Below are 17567 nucleotides of genomic sequence, written 5' to 3'. Positions count from 1 at the left end.
AGATGGTGCCTGACCTGCTGAGTTACTCCAGCATTGTGTCTCTATCACCAAATCTAAAATTGGCTCTTCTGAGATCATACACTTAAAATGGCTTTTTTCAAAATTCTCACAGATCAATGGAACTCTAAATTCAGCAGTTTATTGCTTCTTTCTGATTTCGTCTCAAGGTTACTTTTGTTCCTATGCGAAACAATTGGAACTTTAATGAGCCCGGGTTCTCAGCTGTTTCTAACCAAACAAATCCTGTTTACACAACCATTTGGCCGTTGTGACATTGTCAACCTGGTTACATCACCATCACATACACCCTCACACAGTTGCCACTTCAATGATTTAAAGCTGCACACACACACACAGTTCACAAAAATGCTTGTGGACAATTTCAAAAGTAGAAAGTGTCAAATATAATCTCATACCAAAACAGTCTGAAAGACTGGGATTGCAAAACCTACTGTTCCCATCGGGCAAGAGGTACGGAAGTGTGAAAACGCACACCTCGAGTTTCAGGGACAGTTTCTTCTCAGCTGTTATCAGGCAACTGAACCATCCAACCACAACCAGAGAGCAGTCCTGAACTACTATCTACCTCATTGGTGACCCTCGGATTATCTTTGATTGGACTTTACTGGCTTTATCTTGTACTAAACGTTATTCACATTATTCCCATATGTATCTGTACACAGTGGATGGCTGGATTGTAATCAAGTGTTGTCTTTCTGCTGACTGGATAGCAGGCAAAAAGAGCTTTTCACTGTACCTCGATACACGTGACAATAAATTAAAAGTGAACTAAAACTGAATTGAACTGTTCAACAGGCATGTCTTGCTCACGGAGGAAACCCATGCCTTCAAAGGAGGATGTTAAACACACAACATTGTTATGGTAACAACTCAACCTGGTCCCAAATGTGTGGAACTTCACCTCCACAAACGACAAGACAATTTTGCATGACGCGATTTTGTGCTTTAGTTAGAGGGTTGCAGGCTCTAGCCCCAAACCAAGATTTGAATTGACAGCATTCATACAGCACATAAACAGGCCCTTGGGACCACCATATATCCATGCCAACCATCTGCGCTAATGCCACTTGCCAGCACTTGGTTTGTGCTCTTCTATGCTTTGGTGATTAAAGTGCTCTTTTAGGTACTACTTAAATGCTGTGAGAGCATCTGTCAGTATTTGGCAGCACGGTGGTGCAGCGGGTAGAGCTGCTGCCTCACAGCACCAGAGACCGGGTTCAATCCTGTCTGTGTGGAGTTTACACGCGCTTCCTATGAACGCATGGGTTTCCTCCGGGTGCTCCAGTTTCCTCCCACATCCCAAAGAGGACTGGGTTTGTAGGTTATTTGGCCTCCGCAAATTGTCCCTAGGGTTGAGGGAATGAGTGAGAAAGTGGGATAACATAGAAATAATGAGTATGGGTGATCGATTGGTGGTCTGATGGCCCTGTTTCCATGCTGTATCTCAACTAAACATCCACTCAGGCAATGTGTTCCACATTCCAACCACCCTCTGGGTGAAAATATTTCTCCTGGAAAGGTGGTTAGCATGGACCCGGCGGGCCGAAGGACCTGTTTCGGTACTATATCTTTCAAGTCAGTTCAATACTCCATCCCCTTCCTATAAAAGATTCCTGAACAAGGACCAGAGGACATAGGTTGAAGGTGAAGGGGAAAAAATTTACTAGGAATCCGAGGGGTAGCTTTTTCACACAGAGGGTGGTGGGTTATTTTATCTCTCCTGCTTTCGATCCTAACACAGATCTTTCCTTTCAACCATCCTAAAACTACCTCCGCACCTCGAAACATCCTTCCACAGATGCTGCCTGACCTGCCGAGTTCCTCCAGCACTCTGTGTTTTACTTTGAATAAAATGGCTCTGTTGGTTTTGCAACAGGTACATAATCCTAACGTTTCATCCACTGTACTTCAATAACTAACCGGTCACTCAGTTCAAGATTATTTGTCCTCCAAAGGCTGACATGTTGCCTTTGCAATTCCAATACTAAAACAGTAAGAGTGATTTCCAGCTTTAAGAACATTAGATACCCTGCTAGTAATAACAAACAGAACCCATGTCATCTTGATAGACACAAAGTGCTGGAGTAACCCAGCGGGACAGGCAGCATCTCTGGAGAAGAAAGATGGGTGATGTTTCGGGTCATTTGAGTTCAGTTTAGTTTATCGTCACGTGTACCAAGGTACAGCGAAAAGCTTTTGTTGCATGCTATCCAGTACAAAGAAAGACAATATACGATTACAATCGAGCCATTCACATTGTACAGATACACAAGGGAATAACATTTAATGAAAGGTAAAGCCAGCAAAGTCTGATCAAAGATAGTCCAAGGGCCGGGACCCTTCTTCAGTATTTTGGAGAAGTGCAACTTAAGATGGATTTCTTGGCACACTACAAAAAGGTAAAGGGGCTCAAACAAGTATTTTTTATAAAGCAAAGTTCAACTTTGATTTATCCTTAAATCAGAAGTGGGAAATATTAGTTAGGGTTGGGCCATTTTAAGCAAGTAAAAAGCATTGGAAAGTAGTGGGCAGTGCATGAGGTGCGGAGGTAGTTTTAGGATGGGTGAAAAGAAAGATCTGTGTTAGGATGGAAAGCAGGAGAGATAAAATAACACAGTGTGAGACAAAGTGTAAGAGGTGGCACAAGAACAGTTGTTGCCAGTTGCTCATAGTTCATGTGATAGGAGCAGAATTAGGCCATCATCATCTTCACCATTCAATGATGGCTGATCTATATTTCCCTCTCAACCCCATTCTCCTGCCTTCTCCCCATAACCCCCGACACCCATATTAATCAAGAATCTTTCCATCTCCACCTTAAAATTATCCATTGACTTGTCCTCTCTAGCTATAATGTCATAATGAATTCCACAGATTCACCACCCTCTGACTATTCTGTGCTTCTCACAAATCATTAATGGGAAAGCAATGGAGAATTGAAATGAACTGAAAGATACAGCAGGTAAACAGGCCCTTGGGGCTGCCAAGTCCCCACTGACCGACCATCGACCAGCCTCTCCAGATTGACTGACGAGTGAGTCAGGGCGGCCTGGAGGGATTGATCCCCATGGATTGCTGAAGAAATAAGGGGCATGATTATATTTGCTGGCGGCATTAACAACCCATTGAGTCTGGGGAGTGAAAAGTGAGAATAAGGGATTATAGGGAGACTGGGTTGTGGAGAAGCACAGGAACTGGGATTGGTACAATTCAGGGCCCAGGCACCCAGTGGAAAGGAACTCTTGTTTGAATAAACATTGACATGTTCGAAGCACTGGTGTGTACGGTGGCAGAGCTAATGAGATGGGGAATTAAGAAGCGTCAGAACCAGTTAGGACGTTTACAGGAAGTGGAGTGGGAGCAAACGTAATCAAGGTCATTGTGGGAACTAATGGGCTGGTAAAGAATATTAATCAGCAGCCCAGACCAAGAAATAGGGGATAGAGAATTCAAGGAAGGAAAGAGTTGATGTGAATCAGACGGCTGTGGAGGCTGAGTCATTGGGTATTTTAAGGTGGAGTGATTACATAGATACAGAGAAAATAGGTGCAGGAGGAGGCCATTCATTGTGATCATGGCTAATCGTCCCCTATCAATAACCCGTGCCTGCCTTTTCCCCATATCCCTTGATTCCACTAGCCCCTAGAGCTCTATCTAACTCGCTCTTAAATCCATCCAGTGACTTGGCCTCCACTGCCCTCTGTGGCAGGGGATTGCATAAATTCACACCTCTCTGGGTGAAAACGTTTTTTCTCACCTCAGTCTTAAATGACCTCCCCTTTATTCTAAGAAGATACAAAGATTAAGATTAGTAAGGCTGTCAAAGGTTATGGGGGGGGGGGGGGGGTCCGGAGAATGGGCTTGAGAGGGGAAAGATAGATCATATAGAAAATAGTCGACTATGGTGTTTGTCATCTAAACCTGCTCTAGATCCATCTTGTGTTATGAGCTACCCCATACAGTCATCTCATTCTGTTTTTCCACCCTATCAGGTACTTCATTTCTCATTTTAGAATGTAAACAGCATAGGGCAGGAGCTGGATCACGATACCTGTGTTAAACATGATGCCCACTTAAACTAATCCCTTCTGCCGGCACGTGCTTCATTTCCCTCCATATTCATGTGTCTGTCTAAAGGTTTCTTAAAACACCACTATTGCTATCTGCTTCCACCACCACCCCAGGCAGTGCGTTACAGGGACTCATCACTCCCTGCCCAGCACATCTCCTGTGACTTTTTATCTGTACCCTTTAGTATTTGACATGACCAATGACTACCCTTGGAAAAAAGGTTCTGACCTATCACCCTCGTCTATGACTCTCATAAGTGTATATACATCCCACAGCCTCTGATGCTCCAGAGAAAACATTCCAAGTCTGTGCAACCTAGCTGATAGCCTCCAATCCAGGCATCATCTTCTGCACCCTCTCCAGAGCCTCCATATCCTTCCTGTTCTGGGGTGACCGGAACTGCACACAATTCTCCAAAAGCGGCTCAACCGAGGTTCTGTAAAGCTGCATCATGACTTCCTGATTCTTACACTCAATGCTCCAAACAATGAAGACAAGTTTAACACGCGCCTCCTTTACCATCTTTCTACTTCTCTTGCTACTTTCAGGGAGCTATAGACTTTGACCCCAAGGTCCCTCTGTACCTCAATGCTGTTTAGGAGCTGTGCCAATATTCTTCACATCTCTGTTAAACAGACACACACGCCGCGTTTCTCCACCCACTGATACTGTCCAGACTGCTGAGCACTGCCGGAACCTGATGCTTTATTTCGATTGCCATCGGAAGTATTTCGCTTCTGAAGTTAAAGGGCTCAATTCATTGACTCGGGGAGACAAGGATGCTTACATTCAAATCATGCCACGTCAGTTCAGGAACTGGGTTTCCATTTTATTTTTTAAAAGAGCATTAAACCCATGGAACGAGCTCGCTGTTGACTAAAGTAGAGAATGCTAAATCTTTGCATACACCCAAAAGAGCCAAATTAGTTCATGGACTGACCAAGAAAACATCCTACAAAAAAAAGTGTCAGGCAATATTAGTATGGTCAGTGTAGTCTCCTGAAATTAGATTTAACTGAGAAAGCACTGGCAAGGTATTTCTTCATAGTCTACCTCCCCACCCCAATAGTTGTGAAATGTTTGTTACAATTCTCTCTATAGAGTTACCTAGTTGTCACTGACTTGGCATTGGTGAATTGTGACGTGATTTTACAGTGAACTGTTGATCAACTAAGTGCTCTCTTCCTGCCTAATTTTTCAATGTCCTTAAAAATGTATTATGCAAAGTGTCTGAGAGCAGAACTCAACATCTGAGAGCAGAACTCAATGCAAGTATTATTTACGATAGATCTATATTTGTACTTCAGCCATGGTGCAAGATTTCTGCAACCATTATTTATTGCAATGTATTAATTTATTCACTTCATATTTACCTATGCAGTTTTCTGTGAAACTGTGAAACAAATGCAGATTTATATCAGATTTCCATGAAGTCGATCAGAACCACTCCCATGTTCCTTACAATGCCCCTGACGTATTAAGTAACCTGCACTATCCTAATGAGGTGGTTAGGTAGATGGTGCAATTGGAATGGTTGGAGACTCGTTCCACAATGACTCTGAAGACACAAACAAGTGGGATTAGTACACAAACGGCAGAGATGTTTATCCCATTCTCAGTCAGAAATACGGGTGGAATATTTATTTGCACACAATTTCCCTTATATGAAAGCAATACAATTTTCCAGCAAACACATTGAATGGAAGAAAGCAACCTTCGTCCAAATCAATCAGGTGTTTACGGGACATAGAAATGTTATTAATAATGCTTCTACTTTCGAGAAAGACTGCAAACAAAGACATGCCCTTGTGTATAAGCAAAGCATCCAACATCAGCATCACAAATACTGTTTTTTTCCAGTGGCTGATCTCAACTTTCTTTAGATAGGCACAAAGTGCTGGAGTGCACCAGCACTTTGTGTCTATCTTCAGTTTAAACCAGCATCTGCAGTTCCTTCCAACATAACTTTCTTAAGCATTGGATGGAGATTAGGGTCTGACAAATTCTACGTTTAGAAAGGCAATTTATAATCCTTCATATTTTACTCACTGAATATTCACTCACTGAATTCTCCAACGCCAAGCATCCCATGAAAATGAATCTTAAGCCCCCCCACCACCACAAGCTCTTACACACCAATTCATCTAATGTCAGTTGAAAACATTATTGGAACAAAATAATCTTGACATTGTTCCTACTGCATTAGAAGGACTGCGCTCCCTGCGTGCAGATCACAGCAGGACTTGACTAACCAGCATTTTAAAATCACCATATAAACAGAGAAGTGGCAATACTCATTTTTAATTGAAACCAATTGATAATTTGTATGTCACCTGAAGCTCTCTGAAGAATGATTACAAATGCATTTCCGATTATTCTACTTGGAAAATACCCATTCTGAAATGATCTTATATCTACTATTGATATGAAAAAATACATAGTGTGTGCGTGTTATTTTCTACATAAACACATGTGTCCAGTTTGGGTCGCTTCCTCTCTTTGTCAGGGCATGAGAAAAGTTCAAGTAATCGAAAACTTTTGCAACTTTTAGTTCCTAATTTACAACTCGCAAATGAAATATAATGGTCCATTAAAATTTAAAGTTAATTAAAGTGTTGGCATTGCAATCACAAAATGATCACCAGCATAAAAATGCCAATTCAACATCTTAATCCAAAGGGGCTTGGTTATCAGTGAACATCCCTGAACACTGTGTTATAGAATGTATAGGCTTGTGTACCACAACATTGATTTATCAATAGCCTATTTCACAAAGGTATAGAAAACGGATGAGCATGTGCACTGGCACATGCTATGCATTACAAATAATTGTGACATTTCAGAAGAAAGGGGAGAGGGGCGTGGATATCAAATCCAGATTATCTCTGTGCCTCTAATGGTCAGAGTAACACAAAGTCAATGATGTGTTTATGTAAATCGAAACCCAACTTTGACCTCTTTCAAGGAAGACTCAATGATGTGCATTCTCGTGTGCCCTCCAACGTCATTGCAACCACCCAGTTACAAACAAGGTATGATTTATAAACAAGGTTCAAAGAGGAATGGTATGTGCTGGTGCTGTATTGGCAGCTATATTAGCCAGCACATTACATTCTCGAGTTTCATATGTGGAATGTACCACTGTTTTTTTTTACATGCCATCACTTTTAAGCCAATTTTCTACAAGAGTGATGTGTGCGTTTTGTTTTCATATTGATCGCGAATGTCAGAACTATGTATTTCAGTCAGATAAACACGACCAATACTCCTCCCGGTTAAGCAGACAAGTCTGATCAGTGAGAATCAGTTGACTACTATACTTTTGTCTCGATCGTTCTGCGAGCAAGCTGCTGATCGAGCGATTTCCTTGCATCCAAACAGACTTTCACTAAAGCCAAGCTGACCGCAAGTGATTAATAGCATTAACCAAAGAGCATGGCAACCATGCAAGTGATGTGCAGCATCAACTTGTTTACAACTATTTTGGTTGGGCGTTACATGCTGTTATCTGCATCTTGTCACTATGGGAACACAACATCACAATGGAACCAAGCTTCTGAGAACTGAAAATCCAACATTCAAACCAGCATCTCACCTGCATCAAAGTATCAAGGGATTATGATCCGCCTGTGCTCAAAGATGTTGCTATTTGCACAGTCGCTAAATGATCAGAACATAGAACAGTACAGCACAGGAACAGCCTCTTAGGCCCATTATGTTTGTGCTGAATATGATGCCAAGACTAACTCTTATCTGCCTGCACATTGTCCATTCTCCCCTCCATATCCAAGTGCCTATCCAAAAGTCTCTTAAATGCTACTATCATATCTGCCTCCACCATCACCCTCACCAGCGCCTTCTGGGCAGTCACCACCCTGATGGTGTGGGAGAGGGAATCCACACTCTTTTTGACTAATGCAATCAACCCGACGTGCACAACTAAGATCAAATAGAACAAGTTGACCTACACTTTAGGCTGTGCACACCATACGCAACAAGACCACCCTAAAAAATGTGCCACAAGCATCTCCTTGAAACTTTGCCCCTCTTACCTTAACGCTATGCCCACTAGTACTTGTGTTTCTGTCCCTGTGAAAAGGTTCTGACTGTCTACCCTATCTATGCCTCTCATAATTTTATATATTTGTATCTCCACAACTCGAGCTTCTGGAGAAAACAATCCGTGCCAGTGCAACCTCTCCTTGTAGCTATTACCCTCTAATCCAGGCATATGACATCGGAGCAGAATTAGGCCATTCAGCTATTCATTCATAAAATATAAAAAATTGCGGTGCAGACTCAAAGGGCCGAATGGACTACTGCTGCACCTATTGCCTATGTTTCTGTTTCATGGCTGATCTACTTTTCCCTCTCAACCCCATTCTCCTGCCTTCTCCCCATAACTTTTGACACCCTTATTAATCGAGAATCTATCAATCTCTACTTTTAAAAACAATAGACAATAGGTGCAGGAGTAGGCCCTTCCTTCCCTTCGAGACAGCACTGTCATTCAATGTGATTATGGCTGATCATCCCCAATCAGTACCCTATTCCCGCCCTCTCCCCATATCCCCCGACTCCACTATCTTTAAGAGCCAAAAACACCCAATGACTTGGCCTCCACAGCCTTCTGTGGCAATGAATTCCACAGGTTCACCACCTTCTGGTTAAAGTCCTGGCAACAACCTCATAAATATTCTCTGCCCTCTTTCCAGCGTTATCATCAGGCAAACTCAACCAGAGGAACTTTTATTTGAAGGCAGGCAGCTTAAGGTAGCACAGAAGCATTAAGAAAACTTGCCAAAATTGAAAACAAAAATTCGGATCAATCCTGCCTGTTACTCACTGATATTGGAGTTTGACTTGGTCGTTGTCCGGATTGCAATAGAGTCTTTCCAAATGTTCCTGTGCCTCATCTGGCACGGCTTGCCAGGCCCGAGTTATAATGTTTCGCAGCTGCCACTGATAAGGCAGCACTGTGTGGTGTCTTGGACAGTCATTTCCATAAGCACAAGTTCCCTGCAGAAATTCTTCACATGTTTCTATCCCGTCATCCTGATGTGTGTGATACTGTAACTGGGTCAAGAGATCAAAGACCAAGTCGATGGATGCCTCCTCGCTCTTGTCCTGGAAGATGCCAGTGTTTACATCTTTGTCGCCCTGCTGCTGCAGCAGGTCGGGGCACAGTGGCCTTTGATACAAGGTGACGGCGTGAGGGTGGCCGGCGTTGTCCAAGCAGTCGGCGGAGACAGCGTTGTTAGGGATAGGGGTGGAATGTGCGGGGCTGTGGAAGTTGGCGGCGGCGCTGGAGATGACCGAGGAAGCGTCAGTGGGGAAGGAGTGGTCGGCGGGGGCTCCGGGCTGGGGGGCTGGAGAAGGTTTCCTCATCTGCTCCAGGTTGCCCGCAGATGGGATGAGAGCGGACACGTCGCTGCCCGGCTTGGAGCTCTCGTCGGAGTCGTTCTTCAAAGGTTCAAACAATCCCCGGGCCACGAACACGCCGTCGGCCAGCTTGTCGGAGCGCAGCAGGCTGGTGAGGAGCAGACCCAATGCTCGCAGGTTCCTCGCCTCCAGCTGCCGCTGGGCGTGTTTCTTCTTGACGAAAGGGTTGAGCAGCGGCACTTTGCTGCTGCTGCCGCCGCCTCCGCTGGCTGCCGGCTCGGCGGCGAAGGCTGGGCTGCCCGAGCAATCCAGCATCGCCGCGGTCCCGGCGCGGCCGCAAGACAAACTCTTCTCCATCGTGACCCAGCGACCTGCAAGACAGCACAGAGCGAGCGGGCAGTGTCAGCGCCAGAGAACTTGCTCCCTCTCTCTGTCAAAGTTGCAGCGTGTTCCCAGTCTCCACCCACAACCCCCAGCTCCCAGCAATGCTCCAGATAATTAATCCCAAACCTCCTACGTGCAGAATGGATGTTTGCAGCAGCAGCGGCGGCGGCGGCTACGTGAGGGAGGGCGGGCAGGTCGTGACCCAAGGCAGCTCCGGCTCCTTCCCCGCCCCGGCGCTAACTTTACTGCGGCCACCGGCGCAGGAGCGGAGCCGCCAGCTCTGGGCACACACATACACACACAGTGAGAGAGAGAAACCCCCGGCTGGGTGACCATACACACGGTGAACCCACAGACATCGCCACCCCGGGGGGAGAGGGAGAGGGAGAAGGCCGGGGAGACAGAGAGAGGTGGAGGAGGAGAGAGAGAGCTGTGCGTCCGAACTGAGAGAGAGAGAGAGAGAGAGAGGGGGGGAGAGGGAGAGAGGGGGGGGAGCAAGAGATAAGGGGGGAGAGAGGAGAGATAGGGGGGGAGAGGGAGAGAGGGGGGGAGAGGGAGAGATGGAGGAGAGGGAGAGATGGGGGGAGAGGGAGAGATGGGGGGGGGGGAGAGGGAGATGGGGGGAGGGGGAGAGATGGGGGAGAGGGAGGAGATGGGGGGAGAGGGAGAGATGGGGGGGGGAGGGAGAGGGAGAGGAAGGGGAGAGGGAGAGAGGGAGAGGGAGATAGATAGAGGGAGAGAGAGATTAGGGGGAGAGGGATAGAGGGGAGAAGGAGACAGATAATTAAAAGACAAACAACACTTTGTGCTTTGATCAAGGTTCCAGCGTCTGCAGTTTGTAGTGTTTCAAATTTAAAATGTAGGAGAGGGCTGATAATGAGGGCTGTGTGTCCTCTCCCCCTCTATGGGCTGGGGTGGGGGGGGGGGGGGGGGGCAGTTTAGATCACACATCCCCTCCCCCACGGCTTCCATTCGCGGATAAGGGTTAGAGAGACACAAGGAGAACGGCAGATCAAGAGAAGATCGAAACACACAAAAAGTGCTGGAGGAACTCCGCGGGTCAGGCAGCGTCTTGGGGGGTGGGGGGGGGGGGGGGACGTCTGTGGGGTTCCCCCCTCTAATGGGGGGGGAGAGGAGGAGGAGGAGGAAGGGGTGGGGGTGGGGAGAGAGGAGGACGGGAGCCGAGGTTGTTACAGAGAGCTCCTACCTTCGTGTGGGAGCCGCAGTCAGTGAGTGCCGATGGCTTCGGCCCTGGGAAGGGTAGGGTGCCGGGGAGTGAGGGTCCACACTCTCATCTGGGAGAGGAGGTGGGTGGGTGTGAAGAAGGGCCGGGTGGAGCTGAGGGGGGGAAGCGCAGTCCAGGGGCTGCGGGGATCGGCGCTCGTCTCCTGTGTCGCCTCACCGGCTGTATTTAAACGGAGGAGCCACCCCAGCCCAGCCCAGCCTCCTCACCGGCAGGTTGCACCAAGATCTGGGCGGAGCCTTGGCCGGCGATGCGGAGACTCGTTGCTCCAGCCCAGCTCCTGCTCCTACTCCTACTCGCCCAGCTCCAGCCCACACCTCTGCTCTGCTGGAGAGCGGCGCTTCTCGGCGTCCCGGCCACTTTGCGCCAAGCAGGCTCGTCCCCTAACAGGACTGTCGCTAATGCAAAAATAAAAGCCTGGTGGCCAAACGATTCTTCTTTCAAGAAATTCACCCCCCTCCCCCACCGGGGTGAACAATAAGACCAGGCTCAATAAAATAGGTCTGAAGAAGTGTCTCCACCCGAAAACAACACCCATTCCTTCTCTCCAGAGACGCGGCCTGCCCCGCTGAGTTACTCCAGCATTTTGCGTCTATCTTCAATGACATATATTATGCCAGACATTATACAGTGCCCTCCATGATATTTGGGACAAAGACCCATCGTTTATTTATTTGCCTCTGTACTCCACAATTTGAGATCTGTAATAGAGAAAAAGCACATGTGGTTAAAGTGCACATTGGCAGATTTTAATAAAGGCCATGTTTATACATTTTGGTTTCACCATATAGAAATTACAGCAGTGTTTATACGTAGTCCCTCCCCCTATTTCAGGGCACCATAATGTTTGGGTCATAGCAATGTTATGTAAATGAAAGTAGTCATGTTTTGTATTTTGTTGCATATCCTTTACATGCAATGACTGTTTGAAGTCTGTGATTCATGGACATCACCAGTTGCTGGGTGTCTTCTCTGGCGATGCTCTGCCAGGCCTGTATTGCAGCCATCTTTAACTTATGCTTGTTTTGGGGACTAGTCCCCTTCAGTTTTCTCTTCAGCTTATGAAAGGCATGCTCAATTGGGTTCAGATCGGATGATTGACTTGGCCACAAGAATTGATAATTTTTTAGCTTTGAAAAACTCCTTTGTGCTTTAGCAGTATGTTTGGGATCATTGTCTTGCTGTATAATATATGCGAGCCAGTACCTTCAGCAGCCATACATACCCAGGCCATAACACCCCCACCACTGTATTTCACAGATGAGGTGGTATACTTTGGATCTTGGGCAATTCCTTCTCTCCTCCATACTTTGCTCTTGCCATCACTCTGATATAAGTTAATCTTCGTCTCAGCTGTCCACAAGACCCTTTTCCAGAACGGTGGTTGCTCGTTTAAGTACTTCTTGGCAAACTGTAACCTGGCCATCGTATTTTTGCAGCTAACCAGTGGTTTGCATCTTGCAGTGTAGCCTCTGTATTTCTGTTCATGAAGTCTTCAACGGACAGTGGTCATTGACAAATCCACACCTGACTCTTGAAGAGTGTTTCTGATCTGTTGGACAGGTGCTTGGGGATTTTTATTTATTATGGAAAGATTTCTTCTGTCATCAGCTGTGGAGGTCTTCCTTGGCCTGCCAGTCCCTTTGCGATTAGTAAGCTCACCAGTGCTTTTGTTCTTCTTAATGTGTTCCAAACAGTTGATTTTGGTAAGCCGAAGGTTTGGCTGATGTCTCTAACAGTTTTATTTTTGTTTCTCAGTCATAATAGCAATAGTTGACTTTCATTGGTGCAACTTTGGTCCTCACCTTGATAAACAGCAATAAAAGTTTCCAAAGGTGATGGAAAGATTGGAGGAAAGACTAGGTGCTGAGAGATCTCTTATACCTGCATTAAGGGCACAATTAAACACACCTGAGCAATTACAACCGCCTGTGAAGCCATGTGTCCCAAACATTATGGTGCCACGAAATGGGGGGACTATGTATAAACACAGCTGTAATTTCTACATGGTGAAACCAAAATGTATAAAAATGGTCTTTAATAAAATCTGACCATGTGCACTTTAACCACATGTGATTTTTTTCTATTAAAAATCTCAAATTGTGTACAGAGGCAAATAAATAAATGATGGGTCTTTGTCCCAAACATTATGGATGGCACTGTATGTTGCAACTGCTAATGGAAGATGACTTCATGCATAGTGGAGGGGTGTGTAAGTATCGGAAGTGGGATGTGTTTGCTCATCTGCCTCGGTACTTTGGTGAGTCATATATTTTTATGTAGTCAGGATACTCCCGAAGATGGGTCTCGACCCGAAACGCCTATCCCGCTGAGTTACTCCAGTTTTTTTTTGGTGTCTTACCTCCTCCTTTGATAACTTGCACAACCTCTCCACCACCATTCGTAGATGGGAGCCATTCGTAAAGAAGATAACCTGTTTTATCTCATATAACGCGTTTGTCCCTGTGACATGTGTTATAGAAGCAATAGAAGGAATATTGACGCTGGCCTGGGCTTTGAGAAGGAGTCCTGGGGCCCTTTGCCGAGGGCCGCCAGCATTGCATCTCCGCCCAGCGTGGCCTGCGGACTTTGGGAGCCACGGACTCCGGTAGGAGGTGGCCGACTCTGATGTCCAGGCCGCTGAGGATGTCCCCCAGCCCTGACGTCGGACTTGCATCACCCCGGCGAGCGAGCCTGAACATCTGGCCACCCGTAGCGGCAACTGAGGCCCCGACCACGGGTGAACATTGGGGGAACAACAGAGGAAGAGACTGACTTTGGTGCCTTCCCTCACAGTGGGAAACTTTGATTCTGCTGTGTGGGGATGTTTTTATGTTGAACTCTATCGTGTGTTGTGTTCTTCATTTTTATTGTATGGCTGTATGGTAATCACATTTCACTGTGCCAACTGGCACATGTGACAAATAAATCTTGTATCTTGTAACATGCCAAATACCGTTGAGCTGATCAGTGGCCGGCGGCGACCGAAACAGAGACGTGAGGAGTAGTTGGGATAATGCGTCAGTGGTGATATCTTAACTCCCAGCCTGTAAGTGGGAATAGTTTCAAATTAGTTTAAATTTGTCAATAGTAATAAAACATTTCATTAACCTGTATTAAAAAAAACAACTGCAAGGCAGATGCTATCTTTCATTCATTTTATTCCATATATCACCGTCTATACCCCTCGTTTCCCTTTCCCCTGACTCTCAGTGTGAAGAAGGGTCTCGACCCGAAACATCACCCATTTCCTCTCTCCAGAGATGCTGCCCGTCCCACTGAGTTCCTCCAGCTTTATGTTTCCATCTCGGTTAATCCAACCCAATTGGCGTTGGGATCAACGGTTCTCCTCAACATTTGGAAGAATAGACTTTGCGGTTATATTGTTTCATTTCGTGATTCCCAGTTATATTTTAAAGCATCTTAGGGCACCTGAAGTACACTTAAACTGCAGCCACTCTTGCTTTTGAGGGGAAACTGAGCGACTGGTAAGCTTTCACAGAGGTGAAGAACTCAACCTCGACACGAAGTGCTGGAGTAACTCAGCGGGTCAGGCATCATCTCTGGAGAAAAGGGATGGGTGACATTTCGGGTCGGAACCCTTCTTCAGACTCAACCGAGTCAAGTTCCGACAAGAAACGCCACGCATCCTTTGTCTACAAGGAATCCTTCTACAGACTTCAGTTAAAAAGAAGTCTGAAGAAAGGTCTCGACCCGAAACGTCACCCATTCCTTCTCTCCAGAGATGCTGCCTGTCCCGCTGAGTTAATCCAGCATTTTTGTGTCTATCTTCGGTGTAAACCAGCATCTGCAGTTCCTTCCTACACTCGACGTGTTTTCTAGACAGTTTCTGATTTCAGTGAGGACACAAGGAACTGTCCTCTGATGAAGGGTCCCGACCTGAAACATCCGTCTGCAATGATAGGTAGTTATTGTCTAATAAATGATTGCACAGTTTAATAATGCACTGTGGCGTCACCTTGGATTTATGAGATGGAGCAACACCTTGCAGCTATTCAAGTGTGCTAACATTCTCAGTCGAGACCAGTATCTCTCGGTTGCCAAACACCTTAACACTCCTTCCCATTGCCACACTGACCTTTCTGCCCTGGGCCTCCTCCATTGCCAGAGTGAGGCCCAGCGTAAATTGGAACAGCACCTAATATTTCGCTTGGGCATCTTACAACCCAGTGGTATTGATTTCTCTAATTTCAAGTAATCCTTGCATTCCCTCTCACTGTCCCTCCCCCACCCTAGTCGCCCTGCCAGTTCTACTGTTCGCATTCATATATCCCTTTGTTATCACCTCTTCCAGAGCCAACAATGGACCATTGTGGGCTCCACCAATCGGTGGTCAACGGTGCCGGCTCTGATTTGTTCCGAACCTTTTCATACCTCTAGTTTCCCTCTCCCCTGATTCAGTCAGAAGAAGGGGTTTGACGCGAAACGTGACCTATGACTTTCCTCCAGGGATGCCGCCTGACCCGCTGAGTTACTCCAGCATTTTGTGTCGATCTTGTCATATTTGCCAAATTTGTACGATGGGAGCATTTCAATTTGCAGATGGTGCAAAACCAAGTGGGATTGTGGGAGCTAAGTGGGACTGTGAGTGAGGCGGGATGAGTGGATGCTTCAAGAGAATGTTCGCAGATGAGCTAAAGTGTGTGGATGACAATAAGATGACAGTCGGAGTACAATGTAAAAACTGTGCAATTAACAACTTCTGAAGCAAAGAAAAATCTATCCATAAAATAACGAGGGATTGGAAAATGTGGATATTTAAAAGGACCTAGTTGTTCTTGGAAACCAATTCAATGGTTCAAGGACTCTATTTTCACATGTACCGAGGTATAATGAAATTCTTTGTTTACATACAGTTCAGTAATAATCTTACTGAACATCAGGCACAATTATACTTAAGTACCAGAGTGTAAGATAGTAGATCACACGGACTTGGTATGAGTGTATTGATTACACTGAATTGGTATGGTGCCCTTTATTGGAAAAGGATCTGAATTTATTGATATTTTTGTTTATTATATCATGTGCGGCTGTTGCAGGTAGGAATTTAATTGTTCTGATGTCACTGTATATGACAACTAAACACTCTCGTCTCTTGAATGTTTTAGACTTTAGAGATACAGTGCGGAAACAGGCCCTACGGCCCACGGAGTCCATGCTAGCCCGTACACTAACACTATCCCACACACACTAGGTTACAATTTACAATCTTACCAAAACCAATTAGCTTGCAAACCTGTACATCTTTGGAGTGTGGGCAGAAACCGGAGATCCTGGAGAAAACCCACGAGGTCACGGGGAGGACGTACAAACTCCATCAGACAGCACCCGTAGTCGGGATCAAACCCGGGTCACTGCCGCTGTGAGGCAGCAACTCTACCACTTCCCCACTGTGCCACCCTAATACCTGAATAAAAGGTGTCTTACTACAATTATGAAGTGCATTGGTGAGACTGGAGGATTGCAGTGTCCCAAAGGATTTATTTTCCCTGACAGGGAACGCTGTGAAGATTGAGCAGGCTATCAGGATAGCGTGTCCATCTTAGGAGGGGAAATTAAGTAGGTGAAGCCTTTAGTTCAAACGAATGAGAGGTGAGCTCATTGAAACATGCCAAATAATTAACATGAAGACACAAGCTGGGAATCACAAGTAAAAGCATTGTTGGAGGAACTCAATGGGTCATGCGGCATCTGTGAAGGTAAATGGACAGACGATGTTTCAGGTCGGGACTCTTCTTCAGAGTGCTTGGAGTCAGGGAGAGGAAGCTGGAAAAGAGAGGTGAGGGTGGGACAAAGTCTGGGGAGTGATAGGTAGATACAGGTGGGGGTGGGAGTGATTGGCAGATGGGTGGAGAAAGTGACAAAGGCTGGAGGTGACCAGGAGACCAAAGAGGAAAGCGCAAGGAAATAAGGGTATCTTTTCAGACAAGGAAAGATTTAAGAAAAATGTAATATAGTAATTGCAGGACTGATATTTTCCATGAATGAGATGTTTAGAACTCTGGGTCACGGTCTCAAAATAAGAAGGAGACCATTTAGAACGGAAATTAGGAGAAATGTTTTAACTTGAAAGGTGGTGAATCTTTGGAATTCTCGACTCCAGAGGGTTGTCGGGACTTAGCCATTGTTGATTCCATTCAAAACTGGGACCCATAGGTTTCTGGAGCAAGGAAAATAAAAGTGAGGCAGAGAAAAGGTGTTGAGCTAGAAAGTCAACCCCGATGTTGTTGAAGAGCAGAGAAGTTTAGTTTCTCTAGTCTTTGGAGCGCAGGAGGATGAGGGGTGATCTTACGGAGATGTACAAAATCATGCGAGGAATAGATCAGGTGGACGCACTGAGTCTCTTGCCCAGAGATGGATAATCGAGAACCAGAGGACATAGGGTTAAGGTGGGGGGGGATAGATTTAATTGTAACCTGAGGGGTAACTTTTTCATACAAAGGAT

At 45.8% G+C, this 17567-nt stretch overlaps 1 protein-coding gene across 1 annotated transcript in view; it reads right to left on the bottom strand.

Annotated features, from left to right (window-relative positions):
• tiparp (TCDD-inducible poly(ADP-ribose) polymerase) overlaps positions 1–11247 on the bottom strand; it is a 30644-nt gene extending 19397 nt beyond the window's left edge. Inside the window, exons 1-2 of the mRNA XM_055646302.1 lie at positions 11066–11247; positions 8939–9845 (exon numbers count right to left, since the gene is read on the bottom strand). Of these exons, the coding sequence (XP_055502277.1) occupies positions 8939–9831 (893 nt within the window). The 5' untranslated portion in view covers positions 9832–9845; positions 11066–11247. The remainder of the gene's footprint in view (positions 1–8938; positions 9846–11065) is intronic.
• Positions 11248–17567: the final 6320 nt, after the last annotated feature.

This window comes from Leucoraja erinacea, chromosome 14 (genome assembly GCF_028641065.1).
Source record: "Leucoraja erinacea ecotype New England chromosome 14, Leri_hhj_1, whole genome shotgun sequence".
NCBI classification, from domain to species: domain Eukaryota; kingdom Metazoa; phylum Chordata; class Chondrichthyes; order Rajiformes; family Rajidae; genus Leucoraja; species Leucoraja erinaceus.
The sequence above is the reverse complement of the archived record's forward strand: the minus strand, read 5'-3'. Positions and strand labels throughout refer to the sequence as shown.